The sequence below is a fragment of the Rattus rattus genome, chromosome 5 (assembly GCF_011064425.1).
Source record: "Rattus rattus isolate New Zealand chromosome 5, Rrattus_CSIRO_v1, whole genome shotgun sequence".
Classification (NCBI taxonomy): Eukaryota; Metazoa; Chordata; class Mammalia; order Rodentia; family Muridae; genus Rattus; species Rattus rattus.
Window position 1 is genome coordinate 147,278,787 of NC_046158.1, and position 23,232 is coordinate 147,302,018.

Below are 23,232 nucleotides of genomic sequence, written 5' to 3' on the forward strand. Positions count from 1 at the left end.
AATCAATGAGTATTCACTGAGTACCTACCGTGAGCCAGGCCCTGGAGTAAGACAGACAGACCATTCTTTGGCACAAAGAACAGTATTATGCTTACTTTTGTATCAAAAGAGGATAAATCAAAGAGAAATTATATGATTTGTTTCAGAATCAGTAAGTGGCCAGGTTGAGATTCAAAGCAAGAATTTGAGTACCCAATATATTCTATTCCCATCATGAAAAAAAAAACCGTGCATCCCACAAAGATGTGTAAGAAAACCATGCTGCTCCCACTAGGCCTCCTATCTGTAGACATGATTTTAAATTTTATACTGAAGGAAAAGGAAATCAGAGCAGTTAACTGTGTTTTGGCAAAAGAACCATTCGCCATACTGTACAGCTGCCACGTAGACACGCATAGACGTCCTGAGCTGTGCTTGCATTTCCACAGAAGAGTGCACAGGGCAGACTACTCGGGAAAGGACCCAATAAGTGCCCAGTGGAGAAGACAGACATTTCAGCAGATTGTCCTCGAGCAACTGGATATCCATATATAAAAATGAGCCTTCCCCTGCATTTCACTGAATTGTAAAATTTGCCCTATGAAAGACCATCCTATGGGCTGGCCATATGGCTCGTTGCGTGATAGGCACTTTCTGTCAGGCCTGATGACCTAATCCCATCCTGGGATCCATAGGATGGAAGAAGAAAACTGACTCCTGCAAGTTTACTCTGACCTCCATATGCTCATACACAGACACACACACAGACACACACACACAGACACACACAGACACACACACACAGACATACACACACATAGACACAGAGAGAGAGAGACAGAGAGAGAGACAGACAGAGACAGACAGAGAGAGACAGAGAGACAGAGAGACAGAGACAGAGATACACACATGCAGAGACACAGACACACAGAGAGAAAGATATACACACAGAGACATACACAGAGATACACACACACAGACATACACACACACACATAGACACACAGAGAGAGAGACAGACAGAGAGACAGACAGAGACAGACAGAGAGACAGAGAGACAGAGACAGAGATACACACATGCAGAGACACAGACACACAGAGAGACACATACAGAGACATACACAGAGATACACACACACAGACACAGACATACAAACACAGAGAGACACACTCAGAGATACACACACAGAGACACAGACACAGAGAGACATCAACACAGAGACACACAGACACACTGACACACACAGATACACACACAGATACACACACAGAAAGACACACAGACACATACCCACACACAGAGACACACAGAGAGGCACATGTACATACAGAGACACACACAGAGACACACACACACACACCTGGACATACAAGACACACACACTCTTAAGATAAGCAATACAAGGCTCTGGTGATGAAAGGGAACACTGTAGACTGTGAGAGGCCATCTGCAAACCACATGTCTGAAAAGACATTTGTATCTGGAATGGATGGAGATCTCTCCAGACCTGACAGAGAGAAGACAAGCCAAGCAGGTTACTTACACGTGTCCATGAATGGCAAAGGAGAACATGACTAGAAGATCAACAGTTCTGCCCCTCAGAGAAATGCATGCGGGAGCCACACGCAATGCCTCCATACACCCACAAGGATGGCCAGAAGTAAACTAAAGGCTGCATCCACTCCTGCAGGAGCTGCAGAGAAATCGGGTTACTCAGACACTGTTGGAGTGAACGTAAAAATAGCAAGACTGCTTGGTGCTTGGAGAAAACTTAGAATAGCCTAGGAGACACACCTGCGTGTGAGTGTGTGTATGCACACACGTACATGCACACACACGTGTGAATTCACATGCACATGCACATGTTTGTCTATTTCCAGACAGGTCTAACAGGCTAAAGGAAGCCAGCACCTTCCAGCTGGAGATCCAAGGTAAAGCCATTGACTGGCCTGCAGCCTGCATTGCTCGTCCTCCACACATGGGGACATAGCTACTACTGCTGCCTCTCCTACTGCTACCAGACGACTCCTGCTTCTCTGGCCTTAAAACTTGGATTGATACCAGTATCTCTCCAGGGACCTCCAGACGCCCAGCACAGGGCTGGAGTTTCTCAGCCATGCAGCACTGTGTACTGAAGAAGCTACCGGGCTCTTTCTGTTCTCAGCGCACAGACTTCCATTGTTAGAATCATAGCCCAGAAGCCAGCTTAATGACTCTTTTTTTTTTTTTTTTTTTTTTTTTGAGCTGGGGACCGAACCCAGGGCCTATGCGCCTAGGTAAGCGCTCTACCACTGAGCTAAATCCCCAGCCCCCAGCTTAATGACTCTTAACACACATACACACACACACACACACACACACACACGCCCATTCATACACAGACACACACACAAAGCCCATTCATACACAGACACACACACCATTCATACACACATACGCGTCTTCATACAAACACAAACACATCATTCATACATACACACACACCCTTCATACACACACGCCATTCATACACACATACACACATCATTCATACACACACACCATTAATAAACACACACGCCATTAATAAACACACACACCATTAATAAACACACACACGCCCATTAATAAACACACACACACTCTTCATACACACACGCCATTCATACACATACACACATCATTCATACACACACACACCATTCATACACACACGCACACACACACAAACGCCATTCATACACACACAGACACACAAACACCATTCATACACAGACACACACACCATTCATACACAGACACACACACCATTCATACACACACACACACCATTCATACATACACACACACACCCTTCATACACACCACCATTCATACACACATACACACATGTCATTCATACACACACACCATTAATAAACACACACACCATTAATAAACACATACACACACACAAACATGTATGTGCATTCCATTTTCTTCTGCTCTCGAGAACACTGCCGAATAGTTCCAAGCAACTAACCCTATAAGTTGCGCCCAGCCAGGCGAGGGCGCTCCTGAGTATCTCAACGCGGTTTTGAAAACTTACAGTCACACAGAATCCTGCACACAAATGTCACATCATCCCTCTCTAACAGCTCAGTCTGGACAGGACCCAGATATCCTTCAACAGGTGAAAGGTTCAAAGGACCTGTGACCCATCAGCGAGTTACCATAGAGCACCACCCAGCATCCAGCAGCACCCCTAGAAATCCACACAACTCCCCAGAGAACGGCTGTGAGTAAAACCAGGCCCATCCCCAAAGATTCCACACGGTTTCACTTACAAACACTCAGGAAGTGACCAAGTTCTAGAACTGGAGAGCACGCTAATAATGTCAAGAGTTTGTGAGTGGGGTTGGGGATTTAGCTCAGTAGTAGAGCGCTTGCCTAGCAAGCGCAAGGCCCTGGGTTCGGTCCCCAGCTCCGAAAAAAAAAAGAAAAAAAAAAAAGAGTTTGTGAGCATAGGGAAGCAAGGGGCAGCTATGAAGGACCCTGCTATTGGCCTGGAACTTTATCACCGAGTGAGCTTCCAGGGCTCCCCCTGCCTGCACCCGCCACCTCAGAACACTGGGGTTGCAAGCCTGAGACAAGATGCCCCGCTTTTTCGTGTGGGTTTTGGGAATTCACATGTCTGTCCTCCCTCTTGCAAGCACGGTCCTCTCTCTACCAAATGTGTCATTCCCCACCCCCTATCTTTGTGGGGGCCTACAATTACATAAAAATGAAAGTTTCCACCGAAAACAAATGATTCTTTTGGACATGGTCTGGGATCAGCCTAGGGCAAGAGGGTTCACAGGCATGACATGTCACCACAAAGAAGCCTGCCAAATCCTGTCCCCTAAGGCTGGCTGAGAACTCTGCCCCCGAGCTCAACACATACCTAGCCAGAGTTGAGGATCTCTAGGAAAGTAGGAGGGCCCACAAATGCTCCCCAAATCGGCTTCCAAATCCCTACCCAAACACCACCCGGCTGCACGTTAGAAAGACTCTATTTTAATCCCTGCATTCAAATACATCGCGTGGCATTTCAGAATTCACAACTTCATTTTGAATCTCACAAGGGTGGGGGCGGGAGAGAGGACGCCTCATCTTCTCGAAGCTTAGTCTCCACCAAGGTTTAGTCTTCATCCAGCTGGGACCACGATTCTAGAGTAAGAGGAGACTCGAGCACAGTCTCCTGCGTTCTACGGAGTGTGGGAAAAGGAGCTATCCCCGGCTATCTTTTCCCTTCCGTCTCTGACTCGTTCATTCACAGCAGCTGACCTCGGACCGCTGTGAACGTATAAATGACCAGTTAGCCGCACAGGTGTTTTTCTGTCAGACTGAGCGGTCCCGTTTTCGGTGGTTTGGGTCAAGCTCAACGTTAAGGAGCTGGACGTCTGACAGATATGAAGTAGTGGCCACAGATGCATCTCGCATGGGAAGCAAACTCAAGGTATCAAAGGTAAGGGACTCCTCACCAAAACCTCCCAGGCTGCCTAAAAGGATACATTGCTAGTCGCCCAATGAGGATAATTTAAAAACCACACTGGCAGATGTTGGGACATCATCGTATCCGTAATTTGGTTTATGTCTCCGTACAATGCCATTAAGTTGGCCGTTCATTGCTAAGTCAATTTGGGTGATGATAATTAAATGCAGAATGCACGCACAATTAATCATATCCTCCACGAGGACCCACGGATCGGCTGGAAAGTTAGTGCCGGTGTGGAAATCACACCAGTGAGGCTGAGTTGAATGGAGCCAGGCCATGAAAGGGTGTTCACCACACCATATGTCTACCTGGGCATTCATTTCAGGCCGACAGACTTCACCCAAGACCCCTCTGTCCTGTAAGGAGGGCAAACAGTACTTCATGTATCTCACTGGGCGTTGCCTCTGGGTGTGAGCTTACTTCGGTCCACACGAGAATGGCGCGAGATGGCCCTAGTCTGTCAGTATACTTTCGTAGGATGATCCTTCTGATTCAAGTATTATAGTTTGAATGTGACACTTCTCCCACGGACTCACGAATAAGACCATAGGCCCCAGCTTGGAGCATCATTTGGGAAGGTTGTAAAACCTTTGGGGCTGACCTCTGATGGATATAGGCCAGCCCCACTTCCTGACGGAGTATCATGACCCCTAAAACTGCATCTGTGGGTTCCTGCTACTGCAGGCTGCCACACCCCTACCATGCCTCCCTTGCCACAGTGGACTGTAGCTTCCGACCAGTGAGCCAGAAGAAAGCCTCACTCCCTTAAGCCGCCTCTGCCCTGCATTTGGTCACAGTGGCGAGAAAAGCATCCAATGTATCTGGGCACTGTAACCAACGAAACAGAATCTCAAAACGTAAATGAAATAGGAAATCCTCCATGGAAGACTGCATCAAGTAAAACAGGGAAATGAAGGGGAGAGGAAATGCCTCTCCCTAAAGTCTGTCCGTTCCCCGCCTGCTTTTCATGACAGCTAAATTAAGAGGAAGATGTCCTGGACCGGCAGGTTCATTTAAAGTGGCGTTTCAGGGAGAAGCGCAACCCCTTCGGAGGCATTATGGACTCTTATGCAGAGAAGGTGGAAAGTCTTACAAAAGCAAATGCTCCTTCCGTCCCCAACATCGGTGTCTGCACATAAATGACCCCATAGGCATTAAGTGTGCTTTTCTACCTAAACAGCGATTGCTTTGAAGATACGAGTTAGCGCAGTAAGGCTGGGAAAATAATGACAAGCCAGGTACCGCCATCCATGCCCACAGTAATTGTGGGACCGAGAACAGGGCGGTAATAAATATTAATTGAATTTTCTCTGTGCTAAGCACGGTGCTGAGCCCCTTATGATGATCACGTACTATGTGTGCATCAAGAGTCTCTCTACTCTTACGGAACAGCCAGGCCGGTAAATATTTTAACGCTCACACCAAGTCACTGTCATCACGCTGGGACTTTTTTAATGCCCCCTTCTATCAGAGGAAATGGCGGTAGGAACCTTCTTCCATCCGCTGACTCTCCAAGGCCTCACTGGGTGTCTACTCTGGACATGGCTGTAGTGAGAGGAGAGAGAAATCCCATGGGTGTCCCATGTCCCCTGGTAGGGGGTGGGGTACACATAATCAACAAGAATGCAGCCTAAAATGCACAGGGAGGTGAGAAAAAAAGTCTAGGGATACAGAAGTCGGAAGGAAAAACCAAGGATGTTTGGAAAGGTCTCGCTGAGAAGGTGGGAGCTGAGCCAAGGAGAGGAGGGAAGGAGCATGGCGGTGGGAGGAGCAAGAACAGGCACAGGTAGGCTGGTCAGTGGCAGACCCAATGGTTCAGGAGATGGTGTTGAATAAGAATGAAGGTGTAGACTGGTGAGGTCGGTTACTCCAAATCTACAAAGAAGAAAGAACGGGGCATTAGCCAGTGGTACCACTGGGTGCTTAGCGGATAGGAGATGGTCAGACTTTAGATAGAACTCGCCCAGCCTCTTGATGGAATGGCCTCCGTGGCACGAGGCAGGGAAGGGGGAGACATGGTGCCCGTTTTGCTTGGTTTCTGGCTTAGGATTGATTTTTGCCAGGGCAACCAAAATGCTGTCTAATGGCGAGGGAGAAGGTACTTCTAGAAATAGCAGACAAGGGTAAGTCCACCAAGGCTGCATGTGCATTGAGCTCGAGACGTCCTAGGCTTTCAGCTGGGGAGGTGGGCAGGCGGAGAACCGGCCAGAGCAGAGCTCAAGGGGCCCGTGCTAATAACAAAGAAGGGTTATTTAAACACGAAGCCACTGAGGAACAATAAGGAAAATGGGTCTACATTTAACCTCTGAGAGTTGCATTGTGGATCAGTCAGGATAATTATAGATAGAAAATTCTCCTCGTTGCAAAGAAAGAAACCAAATGAAGATCCAAATGCAGTCCATCTGAATAGCACACTTAGCGGGTTAATGACGCGGGCACCGCCTCATCCGCTCATCCAAGAAATCTCCAGTGTCTTTTGAGAATTAGATAATTATAGAGAGCCGTTCCCCTCCTCCCCATAACTCCCCAAATAGAAACATCAACATTCCTGAGCAAATATTGTACCCGGGGCACAGCCTGAGACCTGGAGGAGCCAGTGTGGACGAGACGACACAGAGACGTCTCCATTAAATGAGTTGAATTTCGTTTGGCTTTCTGAGGTTCAAAGCAGAGAGTCAGTTTACACTGACTTTGATTGCCCCGGGGCAAAGATTAGGACTTTCATTGAAGGTGACCGATCTTTGACCCATCTGAATAGGGGTGTTCCTAGTTCACTTCCTGTCTATTGACAAAGTGCCTAACCATAGCTTCCTATCTTATTTACACAACTATATTATAAGCTATATTAAATATATATATGTATATATATATATATTTACACACAAACCTTTCATAAGAACCCTCATCCAAATAAAAGACCTAAAGCAAGGTATTTCTGCCTCAAAAAAAAAATAATAATTTCACTAAGCGCATGAAGATAAAAATTTAAACGTTTAAACCACACACATATACACACATCAAAGCACAACTCAGTTCCAGAAGTACGGACACCTTTCATGTTTTGATGTGTTCACAAAGCAAATTTAAATAGTGACGATGACAGAATCTGTCTTTGGACACACTCGGATTACAGGGTAAGGAAATCACAACCCTGAGAAGAAGCCTTGCCACTCTCAGCTCATCTTTGATGGTGTTAGAGATAAAACTGCTATGAGAATCAATGCTATGTACTCTCCCTGGGCACAGACACTATCTTATTCGATGTCACAAGAACATCGATAAACAGCATACACTGTACCGACACTGGAAAAATCAAAGCCCCAGAAGGTCAAAGGTCATAGGCCTAATGAGTCAAACAGGCAGAATTCATTCCTATCTTATCTTTTCCCAAACCTAGGGATGTTCTTTGACACAACAGCTGCTTACCATGAAATTCGGTTTACTTGTTTAATTATAAATACTCCCAGACATGTCTCTCCTCCACAGACGCTTGTCTGGATTCCTTAATAAAGCCATTGTCATATTACCTACCAGTTGCAAGGTCATCTCGCACCCTGTATGGTCACTGGGTGTGTCCACATATACTCTCTGTCTGCTGAGTCTGCCAGAGCCACTGCCTTAGCTCTCTGGGACTCACAGTGCCCAGAATATACATGTTCCATGCTATATACAGCCCAGATTAGCACCAACAGCATTCCTGACCTCGGACACTGGCTCCTTATTGTCACCTCCCCCAAGAATCCTCCGCCTTTGCAAATCTACTGAAACTTCAGTTGGCGCTCAGCTCTGGCGACAACGGAATTGGCCTTCTTTGTGAATTATAACATAAAGGTGTCTTAACAGACTTATCTACTGGTAGAACAAGGGTTGACTAATAAGGCCGCTTTTATATGGTTGTAAACTGACTTTTCTACTGCGCCAGGATTACCATAATTCAATGAATATTCTTGTGTATATTTAAGGAAACACAGACAAGATGACCAAAATGTCTCAAGAGACTGGACTGTCCAAAATACTGTAAATGTAAAACAAATGCAAACTAGGCTCTCTTTCCTCTCCCTTTGCCTCTCATGTCTATCCAAAATTTGTTGGGATCCACACAAGACTATATTATGTCAATTATAATAATACAGAAAAAAAGACTTGAAAGTAATGTTAACCAGTTTCCCTTATAAATCACCCTTGTCAGGATTTGGCATCAACTCTGATCCTCATGAATAATTCATATTCTGTGCATTAATAATGTATGCCCCCTTCCTGTTGGAATGCTCTCTATCACAGAATGAGTGTCTAGACTCAATCCCTTCCACTGACATGACGGAGTAAATGCAAGATTAGAATGTGGCTTTCTAACACTCGCTTTAAAATTGTCATACATGATCACCACACCATAATGAAACGTGTGACACTCTTAGGATTTCTTCCTCGTCACATGGAAGTCACTGGGCTGAGGACCCCAGGGAGCTTCACGGAAACTGTAGCGGATCTGGTAAAGTTGGTTAGTTTCGTTACCTTTTTCCTTCACTGTGTTTACAACAGTGGCAGAAGAGAGAACTCCACTGTTCAAACATAGTAACCAGCAGCGGTCAGGAAGCAAAGAGAGAAATAGGCCAAAGGAGCCAGGCAAGAGTTTTATAACAATCCAGGCTGTTTCTGCCCGCAGACATTCCTCTCTAGCCACAGTTACTACTGAGAGATTTCTTTTATTCTTAGTCAAATTAAAGGCACGTTTTTTTAAAAAGCCAGAAACCATATAATAAACTGGTACAGATACAATGTATTTGTGGACAAAGATACTCAATGGATCACTCAGCCTAACTGAGACATCTGCATTCTCACCAACACTAGCTTTCCTTGCTAAGTAAACTTACGTCTCAGTCCTGCCTCCTCCTCCTCCTCACTACCATCACCACTACCATCATCACTACCACCACCACCATCACCACCACCACCACCACCACCACCATCACCATCCCGCCCCCAGCCTCTGGCAAACACAAACCAACAAAAACAGCCACGGTATTAAACACATGGAAAGAAGAAATGGGGTAGCATAACACACACACACACACACACACACACACATTCATATACATATATATGCATACACACATATTCATATACATATATATATATGTATACATACTCCAATATCCTCCCCTCCCTAAAGACTGTATTGTCACTTAAAACCCAAAGAGAGGCAGGATGGTTCTCTCCTAAAGTGCCCCCAACAAGAGAAAAGCAAAGCAGCATTAAGAAGAGAGCCATTGGGATTCGCTCATTCATTCTTCTTTCTTTCTTTCATATTCCAGGCGCTCTACGCAGGCTCCACACATGATCGTCCAGTGGGACTCAGAAGGTGAAGTCTAAAAATCAGAAACCCACTGCCCAGGCTCAAGAGTAGAGGAGTTCAGATCTGGTCTTCTACCAGGGAGTTGGCCCTGGCCCTGTCCCTGGCCCTGTCCCTGTCCCTGTCCCTGTCCCCTGTCCAAAAAGAGCTCTCTCCACCTCTGCTAACACCTGAGCCGCAGAGCAGAGTCCCTGGGGCCAGATAGTCACTGACCTTGATCCCCAGTCAGAGTATCTGCCCTGTGTCCTGGCCTCCATCCATCCCCTGGAAAAGTTAAGTTGGCGCGAGTGGGATGCCGGCCGGGGACATCCGGCAAGCTCAGCACTGTGCCATGCTTTCCAGATTCAGCACCCATGGCTACCGGGAAATATTTATTCCGAGTCAATGGGCTCCGGTAGCCACCGCTAGAAAGTCAAGCCATCCGAGAGATAAAGATAGCTCCGTGACACACTGGATGCTGGCGTTAGCGCCGCAGCCGCGGTAGCCTGGGATGTGGGCTGAGAGAGCCACCAAGCAGATCTCCAGCGCCAGGAACCGGGATGCTGGCCGCAGACACAGACCCTGAAGTCGCGAACAAGGATCACGGAAAGAATGATACGTACCCCTAGGCGTCTGCTCCGGATCCTCACGTACCCCTGCTTCACTATGTCATTAAAATTGGAAGCCATCCCAGACAGACAGTGACCCTGCTGCCCCCAGCGTGCGCGCGGCAGGCACCCTGAGTGGCTTCGAGGAGGGATGTGGGGAGGGTCTGGACAGAGACTAAGGGAGTGAAAGTTGACAAGGTGATGCGGTGAAACCAGACGTCAGAAGGCGCACATCGCTTTCCCTGTCTCTCCAAAGCCTGAAAGTGGGCGGCCCGCCGGCGCCCAGCAGCCACTTTGGGGGAGAGCGGCGGGAGGCGAGACTGGAGCGCGGCGTCAGCTGACTGGGCGGCAGCCTGCCAGGAGGAGGAGCCGCTCTAGCCCCCAAGGAGGAGGAGGAGAAGGACCAGAACCGAGGAGGAAAGAGAGGAAGGAGGAAGCAGAGATGGCCCAGAAGGAGGAGCGCACGGGTCCCCTCCCCCGGCCTCCGCCCACCTGGCCCCCAGCCGCCTTGATCCCACCTCCTCTCCCCAGGGGCGGCTGCGCGTCCCTGCGCACAGACATCCAACGAGGTTCCAGCTCCTGCCTGTCTTTTAGAGAGAAGGACATCGGACTCTTTTTTAAAAAATAGCTGTGTGTGTCCCAACCCCATTCCTTCAGCCCCATCTTTTCCACATAAGAGCTAATTAAGGGTGTGTCCAGGGAGACCGCGCTGAATGGTTTACCTGTGACCTCTACGAATAAAGAGCGAACCATCTCCAAGGCTTATGCTCAGCTCTTCCAGGAGGGCTCCCTGCTGTCAAGCTCTAGGCTTGTATCAATTGTCCCTCTTCTGGTTTGAGCCCTGTCTTCTCAATAAGACTGTAAGTTTCCCCAGAGCTGATTCTTGGCCTGTCGCTGCTTTGTCCTCAAACCCCCCGCTCTGTATAGATGATCAATAAATCCTGGGACTTTGTCAAGGTGGCAAGCGTGGACCCGGCGCTGCTCTGTCCTTTGTGTGCATTGACTTTGTTCAGCTCCCCTGCACCCATTAAGGTGTGGCCCCTTTGTGTAATTACCAGGCTCCCACGTAAACCTCCATAACTGACAATCTAGCTGCCCCTGGTAAACATGGTGGATGCTTGTAAATATTCCTAGAACGGTAAGATGGGCGGAGATGGGAAGGGTTTGAGCCTGCCTGCTCAGCCTTCCTTTCGCAAACCTAAGCTGACCACCGCAGATACTCTCCGAACATCCTCTGTCCCAGCTTTTCTAAGAAAAGAAACCTAGCACCTAGGTTTTGCAGAACCGGAAGCTGAGAAGAGGCAGTCCCTGGGGACTTGCCCACTGTCCCACAGCTGGCCAGCACAGAGCCAGGACAAAGCGGTGAGTATTCTGACGGGACCGTGTAGGACTGATGTCATAAGCATGAGATTGCTTCTTGATCTCCAAAGTAGGTCTTGATCTTCCTTTACTCAAAAGCTAGATCATTCTTGGTCATCAGAGGTGACCCCAGTCAGCGCTAATGAGCTGGGCGACCTTCAGTGAGAATCACAGAGAAAGAGTCATCTATTTCACAGGTCCTTAGATCTGATGACATCGAGTTCCTCTTATCTCAAATATCATACAGGACTTCCTTTGTCTGTGGGGACTCTCATTTTAGTCATCCTGGCTGGATGGGTATTAGTCAGTCAAAGAAGAGAAATCGCCCAAGAATGTGTCATAGAATTGAGGCTAAATTGGGACAACCAGAAAACAGAGATGCCGATGAGGAGAACTCTTTGCTATATTGTAAACCATCTGCTCTGTCTTCGTGTTTCCGTTCTATGAAAAATGATGCTTTAAGTGCCAGCCTTTCACCCAAAGAGGAGAAAGTGGTGAAGTCATTCGGAAGGCTTCTTCAGAAGAACTAGCACAATTAACCAACCCTGCCCATGGTGACTGGGAAACAGAGGTGTCTGTGAATGACATCTGCCCAACACTCAATTTGTAGATCAATTACAGTGTCACAGGAACAGAGATTGAATCGATTGCATAAGAAGCTGGCCCATAGTAACAGAAACCGTAGGTTGGGGGAGGGGGTGAGTTTGGGAATAAGGTTGATCAAATCAGACTAGAAAATGCCACCTGGGAAGAAACAAATAATTTTTCAAGTGCAAGGTTGAATGGAGTATATGGTTTTATTTGGTTGTTTTTTTTTTTTTGCTTGTTTGTTTGTTTGTTTGTTTTAAACTGATTGTCTTAGTTAGGGTTCTACTGCTGTGAACAGGCACGGTGACCAAGGTAACTCCTGAAAAGACAGCATATAATTGGGGCTGGCTTACAGGTTCAGAGGTTCAGTCCATTATCATCAAGGTGGGGGCATGGCAGCATCCAGGCAAGCATGGTGCAGGAGGAGCTGAGAGTTCTACGTCTTCATCTGAAGGCTGCTAGGAGAAGACTGGCTTCCAGGCAGCTAGGATGAGGGTCTTAAAGCCCACGCCCACAGTGACACACCCACTCCAACAGCGCCACACCTTCTAATAGTGCCATTCCCTGGGCAGAGCACAGACAAACCATCATATTGCTATAACACACACACACACATACACACACACACACACACTATAGACTGCAGTATACCAATCAGAGGACAACCTCTAATTTTCCTATAGACAGTTTCCAGTGGAGTCAGATAAGGAGAGACACACAATTAGACACTGCCCGTTGCAACAGCATGGGAGAGCCACTTTCTCTCTGGATAAGTCTACTACGCACCACCAATGTTGTGTTGATTCCTGCTGTTCGTTCAGTTTCAACCCCTATGACTTGTTTTTATAATAGACATCTGTCTTCTCTTCCTTAGAATCCCGTCTTGTATTTTCAGGGTGTTTCTTCCCGTGTGTGTGTGTGTGTGTGTGTGTGTGTGTGTGTGTGTGTGTGTGTGTTACGCTCTAGTAAGTACAGGTGCATGTGGAAGCCTGGGGAGCTCTAAATGTTTGCTGTTTGTCTTTGAGACCATCTTTGATCAGCAGATAGGACCCAGGGGACAGCCTGTCTCCACCTTCCAGCAGTGCCTCAGGCTGGTGCCTCTGCGCCTTTTCTTACCTGGGTTTTAGGGGTTGAACCCAGGTCTTCACACTTGTACTCTAGCTCCTGAGCCATCTTCCTGGTTCTGCGTCCGCTTCCTTAGAGGACTGGTGATTCCTTCAGATGTGGCCTTTGGTTCCAGCTGGCTGGTCCGAGTTAATTGGCTTGCATTCAGGAAGCATCCCCTTGACTACAGCTCTTTAAACTTGGCAAGCTCTTTTCTGGATCTCAGCCTTAAAAACAAAGAAAAAAACTACTCATTTTATTTAGTGTTTGTGTGTCTGCCTTGTGTATCTCGGGGTCTCACCATATCTTAAGCTAACCTCGTTCTTGCTTTTTGCCTTCATTAGGGTTTTACTGCTGTGAACAGACACCATGACCAAGGCAACTCTTACAAGGACAGCATTTAATTGGGGCTGCCTCACAGTTTCAGAGGTTCAATCCATTATCATCAAGGTGGGAGCATGGCAGCATCCAGGCAGGCATGGTGCAGGAGGAGCTGAGAGTTCTGCATCTTCATCTGAAGGCTGTTAGGAGAAGACTGGCTTCCAGGCAGCTAGCAGGAGGGTCTTATAGCCCCACCACAGGGCCATGCCTATAGACAGGGATAAGTATGAACTTCTGATCCTCCCTCCTCTACCTTCTGGGTGCTGGGATTATAGCTGTGTATCACCATTCCTGGTTTACTCAGGGCTGGGATGGAGCCCAGGGCTTCATGTATGCTAGGCAGTGAATTCTCTACCTATTAAGCTGCAGCCTCAGCCCCTCCTCAGCCTTTTGAAGCATCCGACATCTAGAACCCGACAGGACCCTGTTTCCCCGGCGCATGCCACAGAAGGGCCTCATCTTTCCTATCTTAGCTTGAAAGTCAGCTTCAAGCAAGAAGCCTCCTGTGCCCCTCTCTTCTCTAAAGGCTCCCATCTGGTCCCCACATTGCCTACAGCTGATATCTTAGATATCAGTACTTCTAGGCACTTCGTTTGTTGACAACTTTGACTTATCAGTATGTACGTGTACATGCATGTGGAAGACACTGTGGGTGACCTGTTCTACAGCATGCACTTTACACACATACACACACACACACACACACACACACACACACACACACTTGTGCTTTCTTGTTTTGTTTTTATTTTCATTAGATTTTTTATCTATGTATATGAGTGTTTTAACTGCTTGTATGTGCGTGCGATAAGTGTGTGCGTGGTACCCACAGAGGTCAGAAGAGGGTGTCAGAAGCCCTGGAACTGGAGTTGCAGATGGCTGTGAGTCACCATGACTAACACGCTTGTTGGCCACAGGAAGGAAGGAAGACCTGGGCAGAGGATATCTGGAAAGCAGAGCTATGCCGCGCTCTCTTTCACCTGATTGGATGTCACTTCCGTGTCACCTGTCTTTATTTAGTGAAGGCTGGTGGAGCGGTGACCTGGCGCCGAGCAAATCTCCCTCCTGGTGACAGCCAAGTGGCTTTCAAAGATCTGCCTTACCTATCACAGACGAGGTCCCATGTGCTTCTGCAGCTCCTGTGACACTCCCCCTGGAAGCAGCAGGGGTTGGGTGGGAGCTCAAGTTATTTTTGGTAAGAGCACTGGACAAGTGCCACAGAGCCTCAATGTTGGTGCTCAGCGGTGCTTGATGAAAGTGCAGGACTTAAGAGGAGCCTATCACTTGTTCTGGAAAAGTCCAGAAGCCTCCGGATTTCTGCAAATACTTTTCTAGCTTAAGGAGTTCAACAATAAGAACAGAGCCTGGACAGATGCTTCAGTGGGTAAAGAATCGCTATGCAATCCCGAAGGCTGAAGGCCAGAGTCAAGGTCCCCAGTGCCCATAAGAGCAGGGAGAAGTACGACTCTTTGTGCAGGGGGGATGGGTAAAGACCCACAGACCTGTGACTCACTGGCCTAGCCAATCAGAGAAGTCCCAATTCAGTGAGAAACTCTGCCCTAAAAAACAAAAAAAAAACAAAACAACAAAAAAAAACAAAAAACAAAAAAACAACAACAAAAAAAAAAGCAAAACAAACAAAAATGAGGCCTAGGGCTGGAGAGATGGCTCAGAAGTTAAGAGCCCATGTGTTGTAAGACAACTCATAATCGGCTGTAGCTCCAGTTTCGGGGCATCTGACTCCCTCTTATGGGGTTTGCAGGCGTCTTCATATATGTGGTGTACATAAATCCATGCAGGCTCACGAATGCACATAAATTTACATACATACATACATACATACATACATACATACATACACAAACACACATACACACACACATCATAAAAATAATGAGGTAGAGATCAATTAATATATACTCCCAGCACTGACACATACTAATAATGATAATAACTGTTGGTCCTGCCTCGGGAATACCAGAGCCAGGACAAGAGCCGCTCACGTTTTGTTACATTGTATTCGCTTGGAGCGGTGAACCAACTGGCCTGCTGTTGAAGCCTAGCTCTGCAAGGCTGCGGTTAGAAGTTTCTACTTTACTGAACTTCAACTTGGTATCGTAGCTTGTGAGTCAGGCAAGACGACTGCTGTGGATTCTCTTTGGAATCCAGTAAAGACTTTGCTATTACAGACAGTATCAGCTAGCAGAATTGACCCATGGGATTTAAGGAAGCACTCGTTTTCCAGTGGGTCTTGCTGACGGCAGCTCATTACTCACACAGCTCTGACATTGAGAGCCTCCTTAAATGTTGTGCCCTCCTGTCTCATTTTCACTGCCTACTGCCAGATCTTAGGAATGAGCTCTGTCATTCTCGCTAGAATATGTTCTCCTGGATGGCACAAGACACAAGGACGGCTGGTAGAACTGGAATTTACAAGGTGGTTTAGGTCTAGATCTTTCTCCAGCCTCACTCTAGTTTTGCTCTCTACTCTCTACTAGAATCTCATTTAGCAATGGACTAGACTCACATGGGATTTTCTTGGGTTTACCAAATCAAGCTCAGTTAGGAATTTTGAAGCATCTAGTTCAATGGTTCTCAACCTGTGGGTCTCGACTCCTTTGGGTTAGTGGGAAAAACAAAGACATTTATATTACAATCCATCTCAGTAGCGGAATTACAGTGATAAAGCAGCAATGAAAATTATGTTAAGGTTGGGGGTCACCACAACATGAGGGACTGTATTAAAGGGTCACAGCATTAGGAAGGTTGAAGACCACTGATCTAGTCACAGAGCCATGGTGCTTCAAGTCAGGACTCCACAGCAAGTGACAGAAAGCCTCAGCACTAGGGGTATAAAGGACAGAAGTGACCCAGTGTTTCAGAAATAACTGGCAGACCCACTCCTCCCCGGTGTATGCTGTGCTGACAGATAGACACGTGATGACGGACGAATGAGATGCTTCCCAAAAGGTTCCTTCTTGTTCTGGAGCTGAAGTCTTCACACGGTGGATCGGTCACCAGGAGGCAAATGAGATCATAAGAGCTCTGGTTAATCCATGATAGTTTTGTGATTCAGTTATTGGAAAATGTTAGAAACTTTTGGTTGCTGGGCCTGGTTAGAGAGAGTGGGTTCACTAGAGATGGCTGGTACCTTGACCTGGCCCCTTTTTCTTCTCTATCTTTCTCTGATGCCTAAGATAAGATGGCAGGGTTTGCCCTTGAGTCACAGTGTTCTCTGCATCACCATATCCCTCAAACAATGAAGTTAGAACCCAAACCTATAGAACCACCAGAGACAGCAAACCTGTCCTCAGGTATTGGTCACAGCGATGAGGGCTGAAAGAGGGACTGCACTTCTGTTTTCCTTGGAGTTTCTGTGGCCCTGTGGAACACACTGGTCTGAAGGATGCACCAGAAAGATGTTTGCAACACCATGGCATATTCTCCAGGGAGGCTCTTTTTTCCCACCGTGCCCTCCTCCCTTCCTGGGATCAGAGACTAGACTTAAGGTGGATGGAACCCATGGCCGGAGGAGTCAGAGGGACACGTGGACCTAGTTGCTGAGGACCTCATGGGACCACACATGCCATCATCCAGAGACAACATGCCCAGCCAGGGTTGTTACCTGAGAAATAATGAAATGTTCATGTAACATAAGCTATTTCATCTTCAGACCAGACACCATGACAAGGCAACTCTTAAGACAACATTTAATTGGGGCTGGCTTACAGGTTCAGCCGGTTCAGTCCATTATCATCAAGGTGGGAACATGGCGGCCCAGGCAGGCATGGTGCAGGAGGAGCTGAGAGTTCTCACAGCTTCATCTGAAGGTTGCTAGAGAACTGGCCACCAGGCTGCTAGGATGAGGGTCTTAAAGCCCACCACCACAGTGACACATGGCCCACTCCAACAGGGCCACACCCACTCCAACAGGGCCACACCCACTCCAACAAGGCCACACCTACTCCAACAAGGCCACACTCTATCTAACAAGGCCACACCCACTCCAACAGGGGCCACACCCACTCCAACAGGGCCACACCTTCTAATATTGCCACTCCCTGACTGAGCGACAAACCATCACAGGGGTCGATAACAGCTCGGGACTCCCATTCCAGTAGCACAGCATACTCCTCTGATCCTGGCTGAGTGGTGTCTGGCAGGTCTTCAGGATTGAATCTGCTTCTCCTTAGCTTTTAGTTCTGCTTCTCCATATCCCCTCCTGACCCCCCAACCCTTTTGCCACTGCCAGCACCTGTCCACACACACACACACACACACACACACACACACACACACACACATGGGTCCTCCTCTGGGGGTCTAACGTTGGTGCCTGTAGTTTTCATCCACATTGTTTCCAACCAGCAGAGCAGGAACCTTTCCCTAGAGAAACAGGAAGGCAAGTGTGTTCTGGAAGCTAAAGGGAGAGACATTTTCCATCTCTGGAGTCAAGGGAAGGAGATGGAGTTTCACTGACAAGGTGGAAGTCCTGAAGGAGTGGCTGATGTGTTTATTAAAGCATTAGCCTATCTGAGCAATAAGAAAATAAGTTAAAAGGGTCTTAACATCTTCTTCTTAAAAATTAGTTATATTATATGTATATGTATATATATGTACACATATGTATATATATACATATATACATATGTATACATGAGCGTGCATACCATGATATAGATGTGGGGAGACCAAGGTACAGCTTTGCAGGGTCGACTCTCCCAGTTTTATGTGGACCCCGGGATTGAACTCAGGTCCTCAGTCTCATGCAGCAAGCCCTTACTCCTCTGAGCCATCTCACAGGCCCCCAAAAAGCACTTCCAGGGGCAGTCACCAAAAAGCCTTTAGGAAGGAGGACTAAATGCCAAGGAGAATTTGAGTCTGGACCCATTGCCACCACTGAGCACACGGGTCACCAGCTGCTGAAGAAAGACAGTTCCTGATTCCCTGATACCTCCTGACCCTTGACCCCATGATACCTGCTGACCTTGACCCCAGCAGTGCCTGCTCTGAAGTGCACCTCAAGGCACACAGATTAGAGTGTGTACTACCCTGGTGCTAGCTTCTTTTTCCTTCTTAAGCCCTTTTCACGGCCATGACAAATGTGGGCTAACGGTGTGTGTAAAAACCTCCAAATAGAATGTTTTGACATCTTCTTCCTGGGAAAATCTTTTCCCAGGTGGCCCCTCTCCTGGAGAACGTTCACAGACGTTTCCCACCCCCAGACCTGGAAGTCTTCTACCAAAATGAGGCCAAGAGAAAGTCATGGCCATCACTAGGAATCTTCATCACAGTAGCGCAAGATGGATAATTGTGAGCTCACCCTTTTGCTCGTGGGCAAGTTTTACTTGACCCAGGCGTGGGGACTGGGGATGCTGGACAGGGAACTCAGAGTCTCTGTCCCAGGGGAGGTGGCTGCGTCGATGGAGCCAGAGACAGGAAACTGATTAATGCGTGTGTGACTATCACAGAGAGAAGCCTTGTGAGGCTGTGTGGAGCCGACTGGATGGCCTGGAAGGTGGGGAATGGACGGGGTTAGGGATCTGAGGTGAGACAAGGAAGTGCTGTTGCATCTAAGAAACAGAGGACAGGCTGAAGATGGTCAGAGACCAGCTTGCTACCAAAGAAGGCAGAGAGCAGCCTGCTACCCAGGAAGGCAGAGGGGCAGCTTGCTACCCAGGAAGGCAGAGGGCAGCCTGCTACCCAGGAAGGCAGTGCAGCCTGCTACCCAGGAAGGCAGGGGGCAGCCTGCTAGGGAAGGCAGGGGGCAGCCTGCTACCCAGGAAGGCAGGGGCAGCCTGCTACCCAGGAAGGCAGGGGCAGCCTGCTACCCAGGGAAGGCAGGGGCAGCCTGCACCCAGGAAGGAGGGGGGCAGCCTGCTACCCAGGAAGGCAGGGGGCAGCCTGCTACCCAGGAAGGCAGGGACAGCCAAGTCAGAAGAAAGGGCCAGGGTGGGATGGGAAGAACAGGAACATGCTCTGTGAAGCAAAACCAGAGACGGTAAGGATTCTGTGTTTATCAATCAACATGGTGTGGCTATCTGCCTTGCTTGTTATACAGAACAACAGACAGAAAATGTCTACACTCAAATATTGACCATGGTTAGTGTTTGAAGTCACGAATACTAGAGCTTTTGTCTCCTCCTGTTCTTTTTTAAGCCAATGTATTCCAAAAAAATTTACAAAAGCAAACTTTATTTTTTTCCCATGTGACTGATTGCCAAGTCCCAAGTTTCATACCTAACACAAAAGGCAGCATGCCTCTAGTTAGTTTAATGGGGAGCACAAAGAGAAACAGATTTATGATCACAAGTGCTCCCGGATACTTTCTGGGGGAGCGTTTGTTTGTGTTTTGGTGAAGGGAGCCCTTCTCCACAGATCATGGCAAAGCTGATTCGAGAAAACGAGGGCAATGTAGAAAGAGAGCAGGAGAACCACATGGGTGAAGAGGCTGCTAATGCTCCAGAATGCAGCACGACCCAGACTATACAAGTCCCCTTCAGAGACCCCATCTGGCTGTGGGCTGCCCTCCTCACTCACTGAGTGACTACCTCAGTGGCTCTCAACCTTCCTAATGTGAGACCTTTATTCACAGCTCCCTCACGCTTGTGGTAGCCGCCTCGCCCCACCCACCGAAGTTACTTTGGTTACTACTTCACATCTGTCATTTGCTACTGTTGTGAATTGTAATGTAAATATCTGATATCACGACCCCGTGAAAGGGTCATGAAAGCCCCAAAAGGGTGTCATGACCTGGGAGTTTGAACTACTGTTCTACCTCATAACCTGACATCTTTTGAAAAGGTCAGTGTGCCCCGAAGCAGCATGCCAGGAGAGCATAGCCTTCTGTTCCAAGCTAATCTGCCAGTTTTACTGGGTCCACATTTCACAGCCCAGACCTCATACAGAAAGACCAAAAGGCTTGCCCGATGACACCAAGGCTGCTTCTGAGCACGCTAGCAATTAAGACTAGACATTTCTTAACGTGCTTCAAAAAATACCATGAAATTCCGTCTGCAAGGGTTTTCTTTTTTCAAAATTTCATTTCGTGTTAATCAATTTTAGAGAAAGGAAAATAAACAGCCATATTTGCGAGAGATAATGAGACAGACCCATGGGCAGTGCCTTTTATGAATTCAAGGCTGTAACGCTTCACACACTCGGTACCATTTTCATCCCGGGCCATAGCTCTTCACAAACACAAGAGACACGAGGTTTTCTGGGACGCCTCTGATTGGGTATCTGTCGCAAAGGAGATGGATACTGAATAAGACAGAGAGGAGTCACTTACAGGCTACAGAAAAGCCCTCGGGTTTTCCTGCCAACTTCTAGAATGATTTAATCTTGTTTGGGCAACACCTGGGGAAAACCAGGGACTTACACACCCTAGGCAAGTAGCCACTTTGTGCCGCTTTTTTACATTGAGAAAGATTCTCAGCTATCTACACTGTCTTTAAACGCATTATTTAAAACTCAGACTGACCTTTTGAACCTGTGATCCTTCCGCTACCAGGTCAGGCATCAGAATGTTCGGATCCTGATACATCTAAAACAATTTCTGCCTTTTAATCATTACTCCTTGGAGTCTGCCCTGTTATAGCTGAGTCACCAGAGTTTCAGGTCAAAGACATTTATTGCTATGTTTTATAACTCCTAAGACACTGGGGATTTTAAAACGCAACCCTGATTCACCTAGACAGGAGGAAATATAGTAGACATAGCATTTTTTTTTTTTCAGATAAAGTAGCAATCACATATTTTAAACTAGCTTTACTAGTAAGATTGACACACCAGTCTGCACACATAGAAAGTAAAAATCGCCTTGTTAATTTCTAGCATAAGTTTAGGGTCTTCATAGATCGTGAGCACACTGCTCCTCCTTTTTAATCTTCCTCTGTCACTGTAACCCCACTTCTAGTAGGCCAGTCTGTTTTGAGCCTCTTTATTACTGGTCCAATGTTGAGGTAGCAATGGTTCCTTTAATCGGGTAGTATATTCCAGTGAATGACATACATCATGTCATAATTCTTCCTACCATACTCTCCTTTTCTTCAGGTTACCTTTGTTTTCTCTGTATCCTCACCAGATCGGCCCTGGGTCTTCAATCTGGTTGTCTCTCTGTTCCTTTCTCCTCCCTCTCCTTCCTTTCTGTCTCAACACGGAAGCTATGCCCGTAGATAGTCCTTTGGTCTGCTTGTGCTGCCTCAAATTCATCAGGTGTATGGTTTGCTTACCATGCAGTACTGACGGGGCCAGAAGAGGGTATTAGATCCCTGAACTGGAGTTACAGATGGTTGTGAGCCCATGTGGGTGCTGGGAATCAGACCCAGGTCCTCTGAAAGTAGCCAGTAGGCAACCTGAGCCATCTCCAGCCCTGTTTTTCTTTTTTTGTATTAGTTTAAAATGTTACATATTTGCTTGCATTAGTGCTGGAGTGCGGTGTTATCTAATCCATTTCAAGTGTATTTTTTTACATTAAATTGAAATTTCTTTCTCTTTCCATTATTTATTTATTTATTTATTATTTGAACATTGAATTAGTTTGCTTGGTTTGAAGATTTTTCAAGTATCTTTTGTCATTAGTTTCTCTTTAATACTGTCATGGTGGAAAATACTGTGCATCTTTGATCATATTTTCTTTTACCAAGACCTTTTTTTCTGGCCCAAAAATAAATCTTGCCATGGTAGAAACTGTGTGGTTTTGGTGGAATGCTCTCGGTGTTATTAGAGATGGAACTCAAAATATGAGGCCAGGTCGATGCTCCTCTGTCTGTTTGCTTTATTGACTATCGGAAAAGAATACAGTTCGGACTTAACTGTAAAAATGGTTCGTTGATGTCGGTTCATGTATTTTTAAGCTGTCATCGTCACATAAACATGCTTACATGGTTATAATGTAACGTGATCCCCGCGTTTGGCTTTAGGTTCATTATCCAGTTTTCCATTTGTTTGGTTCATTTTCTCCCATTTTCATTGTCTTAATGTATTCATGATCCTTTTTTTATTTTCTCTGATGGCTTTGGCTATAAATATCTGTCTTATTATTCAGAGGTTGACACTCTTTTGTTGAAAAAATACCACGGGCTTCTGGTGTCTGCCTCACGATGTCACAGCCTCTGGCCCTGGGGTGGAGGTGGAGAACTGAATATTTGGCTGCATTTTGTCTCTATAATTAAAAAAAAAAAAAAAACAAAAATTGCATTAGGTATTAGTTTAGATGAGACTGGAGGTGTGACTCTGTTGGTAGAATGCTTACTGAGCATGCGCGGAGCCCTGGGTCTGATCTCAGCTCTGCATAAATCAGGTGCTATAGTGTAAGCCTGAAATGAGCACTCAGGAGGGAGAGCCTGGAGGGGAGGGAGAGCCTGGAGGGGAGGGAGAGCAGGGA

General features: G+C 47.0%; 1 protein-coding gene across 1 annotated transcript in view; it reads right to left on the bottom strand.

Moving 5' to 3' along the window:
- Dok5 (docking protein 5) overlaps positions 1 to 10,723 on the bottom strand; it is a 142,230-nt gene extending 131,507 nt beyond the window's left edge. The window contains exon 1 of the mRNA XM_032904725.1: positions 10,428 to 10,723. Coding sequence (XP_032760616.1) covers positions 10,428 to 10,493 — 66 coding nt within the window. The 5' untranslated portion in view covers positions 10,494 to 10,723. The remainder of the gene's footprint in view (positions 1 to 10,427) is intronic.
- Positions 10,724 to 23,232: the final 12,509 nt, after the last annotated feature.